This window comes from Natrix helvetica, assembly GCF_964273705.1.
Source record: "Natrix helvetica genome assembly, chromosome: 7".
NCBI classification, from domain to species: domain Eukaryota; kingdom Metazoa; phylum Chordata; class Lepidosauria; order Squamata; family Natricidae; genus Natrix; species Natrix helvetica.
The window spans coordinates 707,268-729,726 of NC_138558.1; the positions used below are offsets into that span (position 1 = coordinate 707,268).

General features: G+C 53.7%; 1 protein-coding gene across 1 annotated transcript in view; it reads left to right on the top strand.

Moving 5' to 3' along the window:
• Window positions 1-22,459, top strand: part of LOC309395335 (exocyst complex component 6B-like) — a 70,135-nt gene that overhangs the window by 21,977 nt on the left and 25,699 nt on the right. Inside the window, exons 11-12 of the mRNA XM_081959482.1 lie at window positions 7,206-7,347; window positions 14,520-14,593. Coding sequence (XP_081815608.1) covers window positions 7,206-7,347; window positions 14,520-14,593 — 216 coding nt within the window. The remainder of the gene's footprint in view (window positions 1-7,205; window positions 7,348-14,519; window positions 14,594-22,459) is intronic.

Below are 22,459 nucleotides of genomic sequence, written 5' to 3' on the forward strand. Positions count from 1 at the left end.
GGAAGGTCTTCTTCACGGCCTTCCCAGGGACTCACTGGGTCAGGGCCAGTCGGGTCTTAGGCGGGGAGGGGCTGTTCCCCCAGCAGGCACCACGACTGAAAGCCATTTGGCCCAATCGGAGTGAGGCAGCTTTGCGTGGGGAAGAAGAAAGAAGATGGGGAGGGAGCCTTCTCGGGATCTGGTCTTCCTTATTCTGGCCAAGAAAAGAATGTCTTCTACTGGCCAAATGCCACCGGCCAAGAAGACCAATCTACCCGTCCCAGGGAAATGTTGCGGGATCCAGTCTGGGCCAGTCACTGGGACCAGGCTTGGTTTTCTGAGCTGCTGGACTGGTGCTGGAGCCCATCATCCCTGGGAAATGCCCCTCTTCCCGAATGCCTGTACAGATTCTGAGGAGAGGGAAGTCCCCTGAGGAGGATGGGCTCCCTGGTCCCAGTGACCGACCCAGATTGGATCCTGCCAGTCCACTTCTGCCTGGACAGAGCAAGGACCAAGTTGTTGGAGTGGCCCTTGGCCTCCTGCGGCTGAGCCCTCCTCCCAAGGGGCTTTGAAAGCTCTTGCTTCAAGGTCGGAGAGTGGCCATCCTTGTGAACCCGACGTACAGTGAGGCACTGAAACGCCCGTGTTGCTTGATATCGAACTGCAGAAGCCAAGAGGGAAAGAACTCTGGTTTTTTTTAAAAAAGAGAGCGGTAGAAGGAACAGGAAAATCTCCCTCTGCAAACTTGTAATGGGAAATGCCTGGCTGGGGGGGGGGGGGGGGTTGCATCCCTGGAAGACAACCGATTCCTCCGTTCCCTGTGCAACAGAGATTTCAGGGAGACAAAAATGGGCACCAAACTGCTCTTTTCTCCTTAGGATTCCACCAGGTTGCTTGATTTTGTTAAAGCGCCACCCTCACGGCGGCACCACATCTCCGCTTCTCCATTTGTAGCCAAAAAGAACGTCCCTTGTCCGTTTCGGAAGACAATCCCAGTGTGATGCCTCACCCGCCTGAAGAGGTCTGAAGAGGTTTCGTCTGCCCTGAATTTTCTCCTCCTCGGAGTCACCTGGCCTGCAAGAACACCCACAATTAAGAGATAAATCACCTGGGCCCTGGCTGCTGGAGTCTGCTTTGTGTCCCGGGTTTATTTTTTCCGTGCAAGTTGATTCATCTACACAATTCCCTTTCCCCATCATTCTTGTCATCATTCCTGCTCACGCTGGAGGATAGTTTCACTCCTCCTCCTCCTCCTCCTCCTCCTCCTCCTCCTCCTCCTCCTCCTCCTCCTCCTCCTCCTCCTCCTCCTCCTCCTCCTCCTCCTCCTCGTTCTTCCCAGCGAGGATTTCTGAGGAGACTGAATGCTTGTCAAGGAGTTTGAAGCGGAGGCAGAAGAGACGGGAGCCAGGTCCTTCCTCATTAGCAGAGCGGAGGATTCAGGCTTTGGAGAGACGGACAATTGTCTAGAACGGTAGAGGGTCTCCTACTTAAGCAGAGGGTTGGGCCAGAGCAGGGATGTCCGACCGTGGCAACTTTAAGACTTATGGACTTCAACTCCCAGAATTCCTCGGTCAGCAAAGCAAAGCTAGCTGAGGAATTCTGGGAGTTGAAGTCCACGAGAGAAAGTTGCCAAGGTTGGAGACCCCTGAACTAGAAGACCTGTTCTTCTGTTAAATGCTGTGCAGTGCCAAGTGAGGCCTCCGGATGAGTATTGAAGGGCAAGTCAATGGCTGTTGGGTTCTTTGTGGAGAAATGGAGTGATGGCCTTCATTTCCAGAAGCAAAACGTCTCTGGGCTCCTTCTAAGCAAGAGGGAGATGGGTGCTTGCCATCCACCCTCTCGGCCGATCTCTTGAAACGCACGAAACCCGTCACAAATGTTGTGGTTGGTGTACAGGACGAGGGGCCTTCGCTGGTGGGGGATGGCATCCTGAAGGGCTTCTCCTCCAGCGTTGATTGCAAGGCTTGCCCAAACGTCTCCTGGATTTCAGGATGCCGGATCAGAATTGTGCAGCCCTTTCCTGGATTATTCAGTCCTTCTGTAGTTTCCTCTCACTGGAACAGAATAAAGGAGTTGTGGGTTTATTTTCTCCTTTTGAAATTGCTCCCTTTATTGTCCTCCTTGACTTTTTGGAGATGAGAAGGCATTATGTCTATTTAGAATAAAACACTAATTTTACCTGGCAAAGAGAAGAAAGTTTCATTCATCCAAAACATTGTAAGCAGGAAGGATAATTAAAATGGGTTGTTGCTGTTTTTTTGCCCCCAAGGCTCCATGAGCATTGAAAAGAGACTTCGAAGGCTTGAATTCCAGAAGAGCAGTTGTACCTTGTTCCCCCCTTGACGGTCTCAGCTACGTTTTGTGGCCTTTTTAGCAGCCCCCTGGCCCGTGATGGCCCAGACCTTCCTTCAAAGGGAGGGTGGATGTGGAGAAGGCCTTCTCTATGGATGCACCAGGCAGCCCTGTGTGATTTTGCAGGCCAGCAGTCATTGTCCCATTCTCCAGAGGACCCAAAACATCTGGAAAGAGCTCCTTTTTGCTCTGCTTGCATTTTCCAATCAAGATACTCCTATTTGTTGAAGGGTCTTCCCAAACGCCACCCCACAACTGCCAGCTGAGCCCTGTTATCTTGCTAAGGCCTTCTTGTGCCTTCTCCGTCTGATGGAAAGCAACAGACCGTTTCTTCTGAAAGAAGCCCTGCCTCCTGCTTCTCCCGTGGCCTCCTGCAAGTCCATCCGGGAGAGAAAAGGACACATAAGAATGGCTGAACTGGGACCTTGAGTGTTGACCAGAAAGTTCTAGGAAACCGGGAGCAAAGTAAGAAAGGAAGCAGAGAGATTTTGTGCTATTGCCCTCTCTGTAAACAAGAGCAAATAACAGAGCAACAGAGTAGGAAGGGACCTTGGAGGGGGATTAACAGATTAAACAGATTAAGAGAGTTGGAAGGGACCTTGTAGGTCATCTAGTCCAACCCCCTGCTTCTTTGAGGCCAACAGCAGGAGACCCTGAAGCAGGGGTCTCCAACCTTGGCAACTTCTTCAACTCCTAGAGTTCCCCAGCCAGCAAATCTCGCTAGAGACCCCTGCCCTAAAGTATTTCAGACCAAGGGTGGTCCGATCCCCTTAAAAACCTTCAGCAATGGAGCAGATACAACTTCGGGAGGCAAGACGTTACGGTGGTTAATTGTTTTCTGCTCAGTCCCAGGTTGCCCTCCGTTCACGGCCCCCTGGATTCACGATTCTACCTTTGGGGCCACTTCTGGCTTGGCAGCTTCCAGCTGACCTCCTTCCGGGACCGGCCTTTGTGTAGCTTGTGTGGCTGCAGCAGCCCCCCCTTCTCAAGGTTTCCATCCATAGGCCGGAAGACATGGATGGAGAGCCCCCCCCCGCCCCAATTGCAATTGCTTTGGTTTTTTTTACTGCAAAACCACCAAGAAGGCTGCTCCCTTGAAAGGAAGGATTTCTAGGCCTTCAGAGCCGCCTTTGGAGCTCCCAGTGGAAGCTATGGAGACCCACCTCTCACAGGGTCCTTCTCTGACTCTGGCCATCCTCTTCTCTCCCTCCCCCCCCTCCCCCCCCCACAGGAAGAATAGGAATCCCCTTCTTCTTCTTCTTCTTCTTCTTCTTCTTTTTCTTCTTTTTTGTAGGACTGTAATCGGCCCCACCCAGTTTATTATCTCTTTCACACTTTCTTTCTGTGTTCTCTCTCTGGACAGTTTTCCTTGGCAGCTGCCTCTCCCTCCTCATGATCCCCCCCCCCCCAAGGCTCCATCATTAATCACTAAAGATTTATCTGTGGTGAGCAACAGGGAGAGTTCGGCTGATCACGCTCTGCAGACAAGACGAGGCACGTGGAGGAGCAGAGAAGCAGCTAAGCCACTCCAGGCACCCTCTGGTCCCTGGGCAGGCTCCCCCTGAGCCCCAGGGGCACCCGGAAGTGAGCTCCAAAGGCGGAGTGAAGACCATGCTTGTCCCAAAGGGGCTTCTTCTTGGTTTTCCCTTGAAGACACTTCTCTTCTCTTCAAGAAGCTTCTTCTGTTCTGACTGAAGGGTGGAGAATGGAAGGAATTGTCTTCTTGGCAGTCCTCTGGTCATTTGCATTCTCTATGAAAGTGGTTGAGGCCACTTGGAGGTCATCCCAGGGTCCACACCCACTTGCACTCCGATTCAGGTGGCCCTGAGGGCACAGATGAACCCCCGGGTGGCCTCAGGGGCTCTCAGAGAGAGCACTAACGACCAGAGGACTGCCAGGAATACAGATCCTTCCATTCTCCACCATTCGGACAGAACCGAGGAAGCTTCTTGATGAGAAGCGAAACGTCTTCATGGAAAAACAAAGAAAGGCCAGTGGCCTCTTGAAAAAGCCCCCTTTAGAGTGAAGATAGTGCTGAGTCTTGATTCCACTCAGAGGAGGGGGGTCCAGCCTTGTGGACGTCCACTCCAGATGAGAGGAGGGAGGGTCTCCCATCTGGCCACTTCAGATTTTTCACTATGAAAATGGAGCTAAAAAGATATACGGGTAGCCTTTGAATTATTGAGCCCAAAATGTAAGTGGCTAAGTGAGACATTTGTTAAGCGGGTTTTGCCCCATTTTACAACCTTTCTCACCACGGTTGTTAAGTGAATCATTGCAGTTGTTAAATTAACTAACGCGGTTGTTAAATGAGAATTAATCTTCCCCATTGACTTAGCTGATCAGAAGGCTACCAAAGGGATAACATTATCCCAGAACCCGGCAACCGTCACAAATGCGAGTCAATGGCCAAGCATCTGAATTTTGATCACATGACCCCAGGGAGGCTGCCATGGGTGTAAGTGCAAAAAGCATCCCTAAGTCACTTTTTTCAGTGCCGTTGTAACTTCGAACCATTACTAAATGAACTGTTGTAAGTCGAGGACTACTTGTAACGGATCTTGTTCAGGATCTTGCTGATACCATGGAAATAACTGCTGTGTTTTGCTTGGTCCAATAAGTTTCACCCAAGGATTCTTTAAAAAGAAGATTCTGCATCTCTCTGCACTGGGAAGCAGGAAAGCCCCCTCCCCACCCCCTCCTCCCTCCCCCTCCTCCTCCTCCCTCCCCCTCCCCCTCCCCCTCGTCCGGCTGGGGCTGATGTTCCTCAGGACGCAGAGATCAAGGGGGTGGGGAGGGGGCAGAGAGGGAAATCTTTGGGAAGCTCTCCCTCTAAAGCCCAATCCTCTTTCCCTAATCCCCCGCTGGCTTCAGCTGACCTAAGCCCATTTCCCTTCCTTTGATGCCCCCCTGGCCTTCTGACGGCCCCCGGCCCCATTCTGAGCTTCTCTCTGCAGGAGAGCAGAACAGGCATCTCTCGCCAAAGGCGCCTTTCCTGGCATTGGGCAAAGTGCAGCTGCCCCTTCCTGGAAGGCAGGTGCCAGGCTGCAGAGGGCGCTACCTTCGCCCTCTGGGTGTTCAAGCAGACTTTGCAGGTGGCATCGGGGGTGCCTGGTGCCCACTCTGGAAGAGAAGCCCTCTGGGTGGGGGGATTAAACTCTGGGATCCATCGCTGACCATAGGGGGCGAGCAATTGCCCCCTGTGGAACGGGCGCGCAATTTGGGCGTCCTCCTAGATGCCCGGCTGTCAATGGATGACAGCCGTGGCAAGGGGGGCGTTCCACCAGGTTTGCCTGGTGCGCCAATTACGCCCCCTACTGGACCGGGATGCCCTACGCACGGTCACTCATGCACTGGTGACGTCTCGCCTGGACTACTGCAATGCTCTCTACATGGGGCTTCCCTTGGGACGCGCTCGAAGACTGCAGCTAGTCCAGAACGCAGCAGCGCGGGCTATTTTTGGGAGTACTAGGTACTCCCACGTAACACCGCTCCTGCGCGAGCTGCACTGGCTGCCTGTGGTCTTTCAGGTGCGTTTCAAGGTGATAATCACCATCTTTAAAGCGCTCCATGGCTCAGGACTTAGGTACTTGCGGGATCGCATCCTACCACACACTTCCCTGCGACCGATTCGCTCTCACAGGGAGGGGCTCCTCCGGGTGCCGTCCACCAGGCAGTGCCAACGGGCGACACCTAGGAGTAGAGCCTTCTCTGTGATGGGCCCAACCCTCTGGAATGACCTCCCCCCCCCGATATCAGAACCACCACCGACTTTCTCTCCTTTCGACGAAAACTGAAGACTCACCTGTTCCGTTTAGCCGGCCTGGACCATTCATAACCTCATTATACCTCTTGGCAGATATATTTTAACTGGGTAATTTTAATTGGGTATTTTTTAGGATTGTTTATATACTGTTTTTATCTGCTTTACCTGTACAGTGTTGTATTGCCTCCTCTTCTATGTTTTTATGTTTGCATGTTTGTAGTCCATTTTATCTATTTCCTTTGGGGAGAGGGGGCGGTATAAAAATTGAAATAAAGGTAAAGGTAAGGTAAAGGGATACCCCCCCCCCCATCCCCGATTGGCCTTGAAGGTCTTTGCAGATGGCTTGGGCAGGAGGAGGAGGAGGAGGAAAAAAGGGTCTCTCTGGATGGGGGGGGGGGCTTCAGGGGGGGCGAGTGGGGTTTGTTGGGGCTCACCTCCCAGGGTGAGAAATGCTGATCCTCTCTGCGTGCTGAGATGGATCCGGCTGCGAGGAAGAGCCAGGAAAGGGCCGGAGGCAGAGAGCGAGCGCTGGGGAAGCCCTCAGAAGCCGAGGCCTCTTTGGGGTGAAGTTTATTGGAAGCTGGGCTGGAGGATGCCAAGCGATGGCAGAGCCAAGCAGAACTCTTTCGCCTCTAATGGGTATAGGCAGCGCTCGACTTACGACCACAGTCGAGCCCCAAATTTCCGTTGCTAAATGAGACAGCTGTTCAGTGAGTTTCGCCCCATTTTATGACTTTCTTCGGCATGGTTGTTAAGAGAATAATTGCAGTTGTTAAATTGTGCTGCTGTGGCTCCCCCCATCGGCTTTGCGGGTCCGAAGATCGCAAAAGGGGATCATGTGACCCCAGGACACTGTGACCGTCATAAATAGGAGTCATTTGGCAAGCACCTGAATTTTGATCATGTGACCGCGTGGATTCTGCAGCGGTCATAAGTGTGAAAAATGGTTTTCAGTGCTGCTGTGACTTTGAACGGTCACTAAACAGGTAACTGTAAGTCAAGGACAACCTGTAACGAGGGGGTTGGGAAAGGGGGCTGCTGGGGGCTGCTCTTCTCCCGGGCTCCTCCTTTCCCAGACTCACCCGGAGCCCCTCTCTTTGCTTTCCAGGGCAAGGTGGCGCAGACAGCCTGCATGTCTGCCTGCAAGCATCTCTCCACCTCGCTGATGCAGCAGCTCCTGGAAGCCGAAGTCCGGCAGCTGTCCCTGGCCGCCCTGCAGCTCTTCAGCCTGGACGTGGCCGAGTGCGAACGTAAGCATGGCCCTGGCTTGGGCTGCGGAAACGCTCACGGGAGGGAGGGAGCCGAAGGCGGTGGGGGGGGGGCTCAAAGAAATAAGAGAAGAACAGGGTTGGAAGGGGACCTTGGAGGTCTTCTAGTCCAGCCCCCTGCTCCAGCAGGAGACCTTCTACCGTTTCAGACAAGTGGCTGCCCACAGTCTCTCCTTAAAGGCCTCCAGTGACGGAGCACCCACAACTTCTGGTGGCAAGCTGTTCCACTGGTTAATTGTGCCCACTGTCAGGAAGTTTCTCCTTAATCCCAGGTTGCTTCTACTCAGAGTTTACAGCTTGCGGTGAAAAAAGATGTGCCTAGAAAGGCACCACTGTGGCCACTGTGTTGAGTTTTGTGGCTCCCGTGCCTCTCCTCAGGATGTGACCCTGTCACAATTAGCGTCAGGGGCAAGAGACCAGGAGACAGTTCAAAGCACCCTGGATTTATTCCATGCTTCCCGTTTGCATGAATCTGACCTTCTAACGGTCAAGGTCAATTGGCAGTTGGCGGCAGAGAAGTCTCAGAAGGCTTCTGAGGGGGATGGACTTCGGTCACTTATTGGGGGCATCGAGAGGCCAGACTGATGATGTGTTTGATGCCGCCTTCGGGCTCCACCTGTCTTCTCCTGCAACGTCCCTTCTCCCCAAAAGAGGACGGAGAGGTCCTCTCAAAGGCTTTGGAAAGAACCTTAGAGCAGGGGCCTCCAAACCCGGCCCCTTTAAGACTGGTGGACTTCAACTCCCAGAATCCCCCAGTTGCAGCATCCTAACCCTAACCTGGGAATTGAAGTCCACCAGTCTTAAAGGGGCCAGGTTTGGAGGCCCCTGCTTGAGAAGGTGCCAGGGCTGAAATTTATCCTCCTCCGGCTGATCTTTGTGGAATGGGGGCAGCCAAGTCCCGAAGCGCCACTTGGGCAGGTCAATGGCAGAGGGACGCCCTCCTTCCTTTCCTGGCTCCCCTCGTAGGACATGAAGTCCGGGGGGTTTTGCTGGCAGCCTGACTGAGCAGGAGGAGAAGCCGAAAGGAGGCCGAAAGGATGCGGCTGTTTGGGGAGTTTCAGGGCTGGTCAGGTTGGATTCTGACGGCAGATAATTTCCTTCTTGTTTCTCTGTTAAGGACGAGAGGGGGAGAACCAGAGGCAGTCCTCGACTTACCACCATTCATTTAGTGACCGTTCAAAGTTGCAACGGCACTGAAAAAATGGCTGCTCCTGTAAACGCCCAGCCTCTGCCAGGGACCACAGTCAGTCCCCCCTCCCCCGTTTCTTTTCCAAGGGTGCCCACTGAATTCGGCCCCGGGTGACGGTTCCCGACATGAAGCTGCTCAGCTGATGCCTCTTTCCCCACTGCTGGGTTTCTGGGGAATTCTGGTAATTTCTGCCTTTTTTGCATCCCAGGGCTGAAGACCTCACAGCTTTTCTTTTCTGTGCAGGTGGTCCTTGGCTTACGGCCACAATTGAGCCCAGAATTTAGGTTGCTGAGTGAGACATTTGTCAAGTGAGTTCTGCCCCGATTTACAGCTTTTCTTGCCAGATTCGTTAAGTGAACCTTGTCTTCCTTGACGACTTTGCTTGTCAGAAGGTAGCAAAAGGGGATCACATGACTTCAGGACACGGAGACCGTCATAAATATGAACCAAGCATCCAAATGTAAATCATGTGGCCACTGGGATGCTAGAACAGCCGTAAGTGTGAAAAATGTCCTAGGTCTCTTGTTTTCAGTGCTGTTGTAACTTTGAACGGTCACTAAATGGACTGTTGTAAGTCGAGGACTACCTGTAACGGATCTTGTTCAGGATCCCTCGCAACCAGGCAGAGGAAGAGCATCCAGTGGGAAGGCGAGCCTGGCTGGAGAAGTCGGGACTTCATCCTGGGGAAAGGTCCCCAGATCAACCCCTTCGGACCCCTCAGGACCCATTCAGGGGCAGGGTCCCCTAGCTCTCTTCCATCCCATAATTCTTCTTCTTCTTCGTCTCCTCCTCCTCCTCCTCCTGTTCTGACTTTTGGTCTCCCCCAAGGCCAGCTGGCTCTGATCAGGGCTGCCTTTCTTCCGCTTCCTTGGAGAAGCCTCGGGGTCCTCCTGTCTCTCTTTGAACGCCCGCCCCCCCCTCGCTTGCTGGGGTCCTTAAGAGGGAGCAGCTGGTCCCACCCAGCGTCCGTGGGGCAAGGGCAGCAGGTGCAGCCAGTGGGTTGCTGGCCCAACCTCTTGGCGCAGAAGGAGCTTCCTTCCATTCCCCCACCTTCCTCAAGGAGGACTCTTTTTTTTATTATTAAATTTTTTAAAATAAGTTTTACAATTATTACCCCCTTACCCTTCCCTCTTCTCCCACCCCTACCCCTCTTCCCTCCCTCCCTCCCTCCCCCCTCCCTCCCAGAGCAAAATGCAGGGTATAAACATTTAACAACCGTATGCTAACATAAGCTAACTAATTTTAACATGTTACTATTCTTGTGCTTTAACTCCCACTTTATTAAACTAGCTTTGAATAAATTGTAGCATTCCTTATGCCTTCATTCATAAGCTAACTGAATTTTTTTAGTCCGGTATTTGTTTTGGATATAGTCAATCCATCTTCTCCAGTCCAGCTTGTACTTCTCATCTGAGTGGTCCTTCAGATACGCTGAGATTTTGGCCATCTCTGCTAAGTTTACTACTTTTAACGTCCATTCTTGGATGGTAGGCAACTCTTCCTTCTTCCAGTATTGCGCCACCAACAATCTTGCTGCCGTCGTTAACTTCAAAATCAAATTAGTCTCTATAACAGTACAGTCTGAAACTATGCCTAACAAAAACAACTGGGGTGTGAACTTTATCCTCTTTTTCAGCATATTTTGAATAACCCACCATATTTTTATCCAAAATGCTTTAACTTTTTTACAAGTCCACCAAATATGGTAGTACGTGGCATCAGCACAGTCACATCTCCAACATTTAGATTGTAGATTCAGATACATACAGGCTAACTTTTTTGGATCTAAATGCCATCTGTACAGCATCTTGTAGAAATTCTCTCTCAAGTTCTGAGCTTGTGTAAATTTTACATTTCTTACCCAGATCTCTTCCCATGTTTCCATCACTATTGGTTCTTCAAAATTTTGTGCCCATTTTATCATACAATCTTTAACTCTTGTTAAAGACTCTTGAAGACCCCTTGGGGCCTCCAGGGACAGAAGGATTGGGCTGAGATTGTAGGCCGCCTGGCACCCTTCCTTGGGCACCGCTGGGGTCACGGGTGACATTCAACATGTTCGTTTTGATCGCTATCGATCCCTTCTCCGGGCAGAATCCAGGCACCCAGGCTCCCCACTGCCAGGAGACCAGGGCAGCAGAGGCAGAGGACGGGTTGATGCCACCTAAAGGCCCTTTGGACCCTAGTGAAAACTGGGCCGTGTCCAAGTCATTTGCGGGGTGCTGAGAGGTTCCATCTGTTCCTTGTTTGATGAACGTTTGGTATTTTGGGAGTTTCAATTTTGTTTATTATTGTTTTTACTGCCAGGAGTCCATGGAGATGACATCAGTATATAAATAAATTAATTGCATAAATCTGGACGGACCTGCTTAAGATAAATTGTATGGTTTTACTAGGAGGAGGAGATGGGATCATATTTTTATTTATTCTGTTCCATTTGGTGCTGTGTGAGGCTGGGAGGCTCACAATGCACGAAATGGAAAAGAAACAATATAATAAGAACAGGCGTATGACGGAGGAGGAGGAGGAAGGAGAGGAAAAAGGAGGAGGAAGGAGAGGAAGGAGGAGGAGGAGTTGGAAGGAGAGGAAAAAGGAGGGGAAAAAGGAGGAGGAAGGAGGAAGGAGGAGGAGGAGGGAGAGGAGAAAGGAGGAGGAGGAAGGAGAGGAAAAAGGAGGAGGAGGAAGGAGAAGGAAGAGGAGGAGGAAGAGGAGGAGGAAGGAGAGGAAAAAGGAGGAGGAAGGAGAGGAGAAAGGAGGAGGAGGAAGGAGAAGGAAGAGGAGGAGGAAGGAGAGGAAAAAGGAGGAGGAGGAAGGAGAAGGAAGAGGAGGAGGAAGAGGAGGAGGAAGGAGAGGAAAAAGGAGGAGGAAGGAGAGGAGAAAGGAGGAGGAGGAAGGAGAGGAAAAAGGAGGAGGAGGAAGGAGAGGAGAAAGGAGGAGGAGGAAGGAGAAGGAACAGGAGGAGGAAGGAGAGGAAAAAGGAGGAGGAGGAAGGAGAGGAAAAAGGAGGAAGGAGAGGAAGGAGGGTTAGCCATGGAACCAGGAAGGGAGGATGTTTCTGGGACTGATCATCGTTCTAGCCCGGAAGATCATCACTAGACTTGGTAGACTTTGTGGCTTAGCTAAAACCTTCCGGTTATGAGGCTGAATATGGAGATTCTTGTTCTGAGCAATTCCCCCCTGTTTTTTGGGGACCAGCCCTCTCTGGAGATTCTCCATCATGCCAGTTACGGGAGGCCCAAGGAGGCTTTCTCCAGAAGGCTGGGACTGGACCTCCTTGTTTTCTCCTTCACTGAAGAGCAGAAGAAGCTCCCGGGATGGGAAGCAACATCTCATCTCAAGGAAAAACCCAAGAAAGGCCAGTTGTCTTGTGAAAAAGCACCTTTGGGGCGTTTGGGCGACGTCTTCATTAATCAGTGATTGGAACGTAATGGATGATCTGAAGACGGATGGATGGAAATATTATTTTGCCTGCCACGGTCAAGAAACTTCCCTCCGGTTGCAATCCCAAGAGTCCAATTGCAGCTCCAGAAGAAGAGCCTCCCAGTGAAGCTGCAGAGAAAGTCATCAGCCCCTCCCCAAAGAGCAGCCCAGGCGAAGTTCAGCCAAGGGATGGATTATTTGAGGGTCAGGCCCTCAGCACATCTGGCTGAGGAAGGAAAGAAGAAGGGGACGGATCTTCTGAAGACTCTGGGAGAGAGATCCAACGGAGAGTGAAGGAGGAATGGGGAACACTTGTCCTCAGAAGCTGTGGCTGCTCCGTCACCGGGGGGAGGGGGGGGTTCAAGTAGAGTTTGGGGAACCATTTGCAGGAATAAGACCTTTAGCAGGGTTGGAGTAGAAGACCTCCAAGGGCCCCTCCAACTTTGGATAGGCATTTCCCGGGTGGCCACAGCAGTTGGGGGACAATGGCTGGTTCCCTCCTGGGGCTGCTTCCAGCACCCGTCTCACGCCTGCTTTGTGTGCTGGGGGGGGGGGGGGGCTGCAGCAAGTTCTTCCTTTCCTTAGGTGGGGGCCAAGCTCAACCCCTGCGTCTCTTTTTCACGTCTTCAGAGCAGGGTGGAGTGGCCTTCGTGCAGCTGAGACGGTCCGAGGGCCTCGCCCTTCTCAGAAAGCCTGGCCCTTCAGCTGGTCCCCTAGCTAGACGCACAGAGGCCTCCACCCCAGGGAAGAGAGGGGTCTTGCGGGAGGCACGAACCCAGAACGACTGGAATCCCTGGAGGGGTCTCCTCTTCAATTACTCGCCCCAGCGGTTGCCCTGTCCCCCTGGTTAACTGCCTTGCCCCAAGGGGCTTTTTCCATGGCCTTTTTTTCTTTGAAGGCCTCCTGTCACTTCTCCCCTAAGAAGCTTCTTCAGTTCTGAGAGCTTCTCCATAGGCTGCCTTTTCAAGGCGTTTGCCCAGCATTTCCCCCCTGCTGGGCATCTGCTGGATACACCCTTTTTTGGGGGGGGGGGAGGGTGCCTTTGAATCGGTGCTGACTCCTGGGGGCTGCCTGGAGGGGTCCCTGCTCTTGGCCCCTGCTCTCTTCTACCCAGGGCTGAGAGGAGGTGCCTGGGCCCAGGGAAGCCAACTGCCTCCTGGAGCTCTGGGCCTCCCTTGAAGCCCCGTTCGGAGGAAGGGGGCTGCAGAGCCAAATCAGTCAGAGGGGTCCTTCCTGAAAGCTGGACTGGGGCCCCCGTGTCCCTGAGAGAACGTCCACAGAGGCTGTTTCCAGTTCAAGGGGGATTCTCAGGCCTCCCTTCCACCCCAAAGGGCCCCTCCCCTTATGAGACCCTGAATTCCTCCGTCCTGTTGGCCTTCCTTACAAAGGTGCCCTGCCCGGTTGGCTTCTAGGGTGCGCAGGGGCTTTGAAGGGGGGGCACCAACTCTCGGCCCCCGCGTCTCTTCGGCCTCTTGACCTGATGATGCTGGAGAATCAGGCGGCCAGGAACTCGCTCGGCCATTGAAAGGAGAGTCTTCCCTGGCGGTTTCTTGGCCAACCGGGGAGCAGCTCTGGAAGGAAGGAGAGAGCCGAAGAAGGTGGTGTTTTCCTTCAGCATGGCCAGTCCTGGGAGGCTCCCGTCTTCCGCTTCCCCCCCCCCCGTTGCTGGGTTTCCACCAGCTTTCCCCAACGTCTTCCCTGGGTTCTAGTTAGAGCGCCTAGAAATTGAATAAAGTTAAGTTAAGCACCACGGGTGCAGTTCCTAGTCAGCAGAGGATGGGGGGGGGGGAGGCTGGTCTGCACAACTGTAGCCCAGCTGTCTGGTTTAGGCGGAGATGCTGGAGAGAGCCCCCCCCTCTCCCCAGAGACCCTCGTTGTTCCTCATTCGTGATTCTGATTCTTCTCCACCGCTGCTCAACTGGCCCCCTTCAAAATAATTGATATTCTCCTCCAGGAGGGGAGCGCTTGGCCCTCTCCACTCTTTGTCCAGGGTATCATATCTGCGAGAGACGTTCTTCTGCGGCAGCATAATTAATGGAGCAGCCCGGTTTATTTATTTTTGACAAATGGGCCTGGATCATGGTGACAGGCATGAAATTAGAAAATTCCTTGAGTGCCCCCAAATATAAACAGCTTTCGGAACTGAAAAGGATTTCACAGCTGAAGATTTTATTGTGTCGAGAGGAAAAGTTTTTCCATCGGAGACCCCCTCCCCATTTCCCTCCCACTTCCCAAATGCTTTTCTTCTTTGCAAATGGTTTGTCCGTTCACAAAACGAAGACTCCGAACCCCAGTGAGGCTCATGGGAATAAATTTCAGGTCAAATTAGTACAGTTTCCTTGCTGTCAGGATGGGGGAATTAATGGCGTTTTGATGACACAAAATTTGAAGGGTGAACAAAAAGCAGGCGGGGAGGGGGACCTGACTCCTTAGAAGTGGGGCGCTCCTCCCCCCCAGCCGCCGTTGTCTCCGCTGTCATCCGTCTGCCAATCTCCCTGTCCATGGTGAGTTAAAAGTGCTTTTCATCCCGTCTTCTTTCCCACAGAGTTTGCCAGATCCGGGCCGGTGCCTGGGTTCCAAGGGGACACGCTGCTTCTGGCCTTCATCGACTTGAGACAAGTAGGTCTTTGTGTTGCCCCCGTTTGTGCTTCTTTTAAGATGTGTGACTAAAGACCGTCAGGTCTTCGGGCAGGAAGGGAGGAGGGGGAGGGAGGGGAGGTGGGGCAGGGTTGGAGCGCCAGGCCAGGGACCCCTCTCCCTATCCACCACGATCCTCTCAATAGCCTTCCAGTTGGTGGCCACCGTGTCTCAGCGCTCCGTTGGCTTTCTTGTGCCAAGGACAGAAGGGACCCGGCAGAGGTGGGTGACCAGCTGTGGGCAAGGGCTGGTGACCCCCGGCGAGATGCATTGAGTTGTGGTGGGCTTCACCACGGTGGCGGAAGAAGCCTGTTGGCATCCTCCCTCAGACTTCTGTCTACCCAGGGGAAAGTTTGGGGAGAGGCTTTGTCTCCTGTTGCGCGTGTGGGAAAGGTGTGAGAAGACCGGTGTTCCTTGCATGCCCCCCCACCCGTCCCCATCGAGGGTCTCTTCATGAAGGAATGCTCCACCCGTGGACAGGGGGGACACCTTGGCCCTCGGGGTGGGGAAGGGGCAGCCTCCGGGGTTGGCAGGCTCCCATGGGAGCAGTGGAGCCCTTTGTGGGGAAGGCAGGCTGTGCCAGTCTGCGTGTGGGGCGTCCCAGGCAGAGGGGCCTGGCTTAAGTCACCTCTTGGCAGCGCAGGCGGGTCGGGCAGGAGAGGAAGCCTGAATGAGGCCGAGATGCAATGACTGATGCCCTTTCTCATTTAAACCATCTTTGTCAATGAAAGACACCCTGCTTTGTCCCGGCTGCCACGATGATGCAGTGCCACCGCTTTCTAAGGCCCACATGGGCGTGCATGCTGAATGTGCCCCATTGGCTGTGGGGAGGGCCCCTCCAAGCCTTCCTCAACCCTCCGGGGTGGGTCGGCTCCCTGCTCTTCCCTTGCCTCCGCCTCCCGCTTTCCCCTTCTGGGCCAAGGCAGTTGGGGGGGGGCTTTCAAAACCAGAGGGGCTCCCTCCCCAAACCTTTGCTGCCCTGGAGGGAGGGGTGGCGCGTCCTGGAAAAGCCAGGTTGGCAGCCCCGCTGCTTGGACACAGTGGAGAAGCCCTCCTCTGAACTTGGACGGAGGCACCAGATGATAAGGACTAAGACCCAAAAATGGGGAGTCTTTGGGACCCCTGAGACGAGACTTCGCCTCAGTGCCTGAAAGCGTCCCCGACAGGTGCTTGAAACAGCCCCGAGGGGTTCCTGGTATTCTTTGTCGGGCCCTTGGAGTCAGATGGTCCCGGCCATCCGTTCCCTCCCCTGCTTTTCTTCAGATTTTGTCCTGTTCGGGTTTCAGGGTCCCAGAACCTCCCTCGGTCTATGATGTCCAGAATTGGGCTCAGTTTTTCATGCGGTTTGACCAACCCAACATCCACCGAATCAAAGGGCCCAGTTGGTTCCCATGACATGGCAGCCCTTCTTCAGTTGGTGCCAAAGGCCAAAGGCTTGGCTGATGTCGACCACCCCAGTGTGTTCCCTGCAAGGGTTGTTCTCGGCTACTCCCCTCCATTTAATCGGCCGTCTTCTACGTTGCGTTTGTGAAGTTTCCCTCTAATGACTCCAGTCCACTTCTGTAACCTTTGAAGAAGGGGAGAAGCTGTGGAGCAACCCTCCTTGGCTGAAAATGGGTAGAAGTTCAAAATACAGGCTGAAAGTCTGCGGAAAGGAGTACTAGAGTTTGTATCTGGCTATGTGGTTTTGGATTGTTGAGTTGAGTTGGTAAAAGCATTGGGGATTCATGCTTCAAAAGAATTATTCTGTACAAGTAACTGACCTGGCTATTGCAGGAGGAGCCTTGTGGACTTCAACTCCCAGAACTGCTATAAGTGGCTGGGCAATTCTGGGAGTTCAAGTCCACAAGCCTTCAGGTTGCCAAGGCTGAACCCTTCTGCTCTACTGGCTCAGGTCCCCGGCCTCAAACGCTGGAGGCAGGGAATCCAGCTCCCACCTCAGGCATGGAAGCCAGCTGGGTGACTTTGGGCCAATCGCCCTTGATCAGCCCAACTCGCCCCACAGAGAGATTGTTGTGGGGAGAACAGGAGGAGGAGGGAGGTGGGTTGGGTATAATTGCCACCTGTCCACAGATCTCCGTTCTCTGACACAGCTGGTGTGTCAAAGGTTTTTTCGGTGTCATTTGTCCCCATTGCAAGGCAAAGATCAGATCGTTGGCAAAAATATCTGAAATTGCAAAAAGCTTCCTGAAGAATGTGCCTCCCGTAGCCACCAGTGGAGGCCTCTGCAAGGATCGATTGGCTGGCTGATGAATTGATTTTTTTATGCTGCCCATCTCCCTGTAAGGGGCCAATGAGCAGCGCACAAGTTCTAAAACAAGTGGGAAAATAGTTAAAAGGTTAAATTATATCATTCCTTTAAGAGCTCAGAGAAACAACGGGAAACATGTGAATTGGTAACTTCCTTTTCTGTCTCTTTTGGTGTTTTTTTTTTAGCATGCGCCCCCCCTCCTTTCTTGCTATCAAATGTGTTGGCCCCAGGCAGCCATTTCCAATTTGCACATAGGCTAAATATGGTAGTGCTGGGATCGAATGATTTCCACCACAGTGGCTCCTCCTGCCAGGAGACTCTCCCTGTTCAGGCTTACCTCCTCCCTGCTGGGTCCCAATCCACGGGTGCCAAGGGGGGGGGGTCGTTTGGGACACCTGATTTCTTGGTCTCAGCCTGGTTGCAAAGATGGCTGAAGTCCCCTATAGGATGCAAATGCCTCCTCTGCTCCCTTCCTTCGTTGCTTTCGTCAGGTCAGCATTGATCCCAGCTGTGGGATGGTGTCCCTAGATCAGGGTTTCATTTGTGGCCCGATGTTGCAACGCAGGATGGAGAAACCTCCTCTCCCACGGTCCAAGCGCAGCTGGTTTTATAACCACTGTGGGCTGCCTTTGCTGGGAATGTGGGGTGTTTTTGTGCTGATTGTGTGGTATACAAAAACAATTGATGATTGATAGATAGATGATTGATAGATAGACAGACAGACAGACAGATGATAGACAGACAGGCAGACAGGCAGACAGATGATAGACAGGCAGACAGGCAGAGACACAGATGGATAGAGAGAGAGAGAGAGAGATGAAGATGGATGGATGGACAGACAGACAGATGAATCTTTGCCCTCCTTCCCTAATTTGACACTTCCCTCATCCTTTAATGGAGATGAATTGGAGCTTCCGCTTGGCCCTGGCCAGATTCCCACTGTAGGCTAGCAGGCAGCCCGTCTCCCTGGTGGCTCTGAGCTCCAATTTCCTGGCTTGAGCGCTCGCTTGGACAAATGCCTGAGCTGGACCCCTCTCCCCCTCTTCCTAACCAGCCTCTCAGACAAGACGAGCCGGTGCAAGTCCTGCAGAAAATCCAGACAACCGAGCTCCCCGGCTGGCAGGTGGATTGATCACCTTAGCCGTGACTTTTCCCGGCTTCTGTGGAATTAAGCTGGCCTTAATTCTGCTTTTGAAGAGGCAGGCCTTTTGTTGCCATCAATGAACTGTCAAGTCGGTTAACCAGATTCCTGGAAAGCTTTTCCCCTTTGGAGAAAGACGGCTGGGCCGAGGAACAGGGTAACTGGGGTGGGGGTGGGGGTGGGGGTGGGACCCAGAATTTGCAGTGAAAATCACAGAGGTGGAATTACTCAAACTTTGTCATAACAAAGATAGAAACCCAACTGCAGGAAAAGACCTAGTGCTCCATCCAGTCTGCCCTTTGAGTTTGTTTCCTGTTTTCATTTTAAATAATTAATTATTTTTAATTATAATTTTTATGTATTGTATATTTTTAATGTTGTTGGATAATGGATGTGTTTTTAAGAAGATGTTGGATATCCATTTGTCTGGTGTAGGGTTTCCTGCCTAGGCAGGGGGTTGGACTAGAAGACCTCCAAGGTCCCTTCCAATTCTGTTATTCTATTTGTGAAGACATACTAAATCCACAAGTCTTGAAGTTGCCACGGTTGGACACCTCTATTCTAGAGCAATACTACATCCAAAGTAAGAGGTGGACATCCCTTGAGCCTTAAAGCAACCTCTGGATTCAAGACAGGGCCAGCCCTTAAGGCTCTGGAGCTTAAGTGCAGCTCTGCCCATTTAGCAACAAATGGAAGGGTAGACCAGAGCAGAATGTAGCTGCATTTGTCTACCAGAACTGGGTGACTTGTGGGGGCCTTTGCAGATCCAGGTCCAAGATTGTCTTCCTGCGCCTTCTCTGAACTTGGGATCAAAGTCCTCCATGCCAAGTTCTCCATCATGTTCAGTTTGAGGAGGGTTATGATCTTTGCTGATTGAAATAAGAAGAAGGGAGCTTGGAGGTCTTCTAGTCCAACCCCCTGCTCCAGCAGGAGACTCTGCTTATACCATCCCAGAAAAATGGCAGTCCAGTCTCTTCTTGAAAACCTCCAGCGATGGGAGAACCCATAACTTCTGGAGGCAGACAGTTCCACTGATTGTCCTCACTGTCAGGAAATTCCTCCTGAATTCCAGGTTGCTTCTCTCCTTGATTAGTTTCCACCCGTTGCTTCTTGTTCCGCCTTCGGGTCCTTTGGAGGACAGGATGAGCCCCTCTTCTTTGGGGCAGCCCCTCAAATACCGGGAGGCTGCCATCCTGTCTCCCCGGCTCTTTCTTCTCTTCCTCTCCAATTCCAGGGGGCTCCTGGAAGGACCGGAGGGAGGAGGGCTCCACTCTGGAGTAGCGGGGCCCTTTTCTAGCACTGTCCTGGGGAGGGCCGTCTGGGCGCTTGGCCTTCGGAGCGGTTACGGCAATTGAGGGTTTCCTAGTGTTGGGTTTGCCTCCGTCTGAGGCGGTGGTGCCGTCGCCTCAGGAGATGTCGGTGATTGATTCTGGCAGCCCCTCTCGGGGTGGTTAGCCAAGGGGGCCGCCTGTGATCAACGTTACCTTTGCCTCTGGCAACGGATGCGCCCGGAGGAATGAGACGCCCCTGCCAGGGGATCCTGGCTGCCAGCTAAGCAGTTTTACCGGTTGGCTTGGTGCCCTCCAAATGTCTGGGGGTCCCCCCATGGGCATCTTTAGGGAGGAGAGAAAGGGGCCAGGTTGTGTGTGGGGGGGGGCAGGAGAAGAAGGCTCCCCCTCTGAAGGAGTCCCTGTCTTGGAAAGGGGACCTCCAGAGACCGGGGCTGCAGAAGTATTTGAGTGGCACTGGAACCAGCCAAGGCAATGATGGATTGGCCTCCTTTCTACCTTCGGGAGGGAGAAGCCTCAAGAAAAGTTGGTCTGTTTTCAAGTTTCAAAGCTCCAGCTTGACGCCATTTTGGACTTTTATTTGTAGGGAGGGGGCTCAGCGGCTGGGGAGGGAATGTGCTCCTCCTCTTTTGCCCAGGTCTTTTGCCCAGGTGGGTCTCCCCCCCCCCAGTCTTCCCCCCAGAAGGGGCTGCTGTGGGAAGGAGAAGGGGGGGGGAGGAAACCCAGGACTCCCTCTCCCTCCCATCCCCCTTCCCCACTTGGCCTTACAGCCGAAGGGTCTCCAGTGCTTGGCCTGGAAAAATTATCCCCCCCCTCCCACAATTCCAGGCGCACGTTTTGAATTAAAACTGCTGTCCTGCTTAGCAATGGAAATTTTGGGCTCAATTGTGGTCCTAAGTCGAGGACTAGCTGTATGTGAAAAGCCTCCCCTCCCCTGCAGGGCAAGAGATCCACCCTTAATGCGATAGTTTAAAACAACCAACCCATTCAGAACCAAATATTTTAACAGCAGGAGATGGAAAGGGGCTTCTGGGTGCCTCCCTCAACTGGCCTTCCACCAGCTCCCTCCATCTGCCTGAAGCCCTCCCCTCCCCCCAGCTCCCCCCAGGGCTGCCAACAGGGACGCCCCCCCCCCCCCCCCCGGGCCTTCTCCTGCCACTAAGCTTGCAGTCGGTTGCCCAGAGTCACTTTAGGGGAGACGGAGGGGGTAGGAATTGAATAGAATGGATAATATTCTTGCTGAGAACGCTTTCCACCCTGGGCCTTGGGAGGCTCCCTCCAGCTCGGGGCTTCCCAGTTCGGCAAGGTGGGGCGCCATCCCCCTCCTGAGCTTCCCAGCCCCCTCGGCCAGGAGAGAAGGGACCGTCCCCTCTCTACCCCCTTGGGCTACGCCAGGACCAGACTTGGCTCCCCAGAGAGGCCCTGGGGGCAGGTGGGCTGTCTGTCTGTCTGGACATGCCCTGTGGCCCCGAAGGCCCCCCTCTCCCCCCCCCCGGGCTTCTGCATTCAGCCTCCGTGGCTCCTTTGGACATTCCTTGGAGCTGCTGCTGCTGCTGGTGGTGCAAAGGCTGCCTTCTGCCCGAGGGAGGAAGAATTGGACAATAAATTCAAGGCGACTTGTTAACCAACATGTAAAATGCTTTCCTCTCTTTGGGGGTTAATGCAAGGCAGGAGGAAGGAAATAAATGCAAAGAGCAGAGAAGGAAGTGAGGCCGAAAGGGAAAAGCCGAGGCCCCTGGGCAGCCACCCCCCCCTCTGGGGAGGAGAACTCACACTTCGGTCCCTGGGCAGGGCCAGAGGAGCTGCAGCTCTCCAGAGTCCTCTTGGATGAAGGGCCTCCCACCTTCATAACACAGCTCCCAGGTCCGGTCCATGGGGGCGGGGGGGGGGGCTTCAGTGCAGCCTGGGACTCAGCCGGGGTGGGGCTCCCATTTTGGGTTAGGGCCCCACCCAAGGAAGGGGAGGCTGCCCAGTTGTCTGAACTGATCTTCCCAGGGGAGCCCAGGGGGCTGAGAGGGGACAGCCTCTTCTCTCCTGGCTGAGGGGCTGGAAAGCTCCGGAGGGGGTGACACCAAGGGAAAAACCCCGTTGAGACCCCTGGAGCAGCAGGGATCCCCTTGGGGGAGCATAGTGAGTGAGAGGCTGCTGGGAGAGGGGCTGGGTCCAGCGTTTGCAGCTGGGAGACGGAAGGGCCCGGGGTGAAAAGTGGCCCTCTTAGCTTGTGCTCAAGGTGGGTTGGGTTGGGGGCCCCTTCAGAGCAGGTCAGCTCCCCCCCCTCCCGGGGAAAGAAGTTTTCCTTCCTGGAAGAAGGGCTGGGAGGAGCTGCCCAATCGGACCGGCTCCCTTGGGTTGATCAGAGTCCTGGAAAAGGATCTCCTTCCCCCTGCGGGGCTGATCTCCTGGGAAGGCCAGAAAGGAAACGGGGAGGGGATCAGCCCCCACCTGGGAAGGACTCACCTGCCGGCTCTGGAGCGGAGAGGCTGGATGTCCTCAGGGGTGCCCTGCTTCACCGGTGAGCCAGTTGCAAGCATGTGAATTTGGATCATGTGACCACAAGGCTGCTGCCATGGTCATAAGGGTGAAAATAGTCGTCAGCCACATTCTTCAGTGCCGTGGTAACTGAATTGTCACTAAATGAAGTGTTGTAAATTGAGGACCACCTGGACCCTCTTCACTGTTTTCCAGCTTTTGGATGAAATGCCTTGTTGCGTCTTTTCCAAAGCTCCTGCGACACCCTTGCAGATTTGCCCCCCCCCTCTGGGCCCCCTCCTCTGGCCACAGCCCTTGGCCCAGTGCTCCCAGCCCTCCCTCCAGTGTTTGGCCCCCAACCACCTGGGCCCTCCCTTTACCAACCTCAGGAGGACGGAAGGTCGGGTCCGCCTGAAGCTGCTCAGGAAGGAGCTGCTGGCAGTCGGCAGAGTTGGCCTGCGATGCTGCCTTCTAAGCCGCAGGAGCCGTCCGTGAGCGCCTCCAGGGGTGGTGCAGTGCTTGAGCGGACAGGGCAGTCCCGGAGGAGCCCTTGGCGGGCGTCGTCAGTGGTGGGTCTGCCTTTCACGTCTCATTCGTGGGGCTGTCAGACTTTGCCCCCCGGGGGAGGTAGGCTGTGTCCAGGGCCCCCCCACGCACCTACGGCCGGGCTTGTTGGGGAGCAGCCCAGGTCGGCTCCG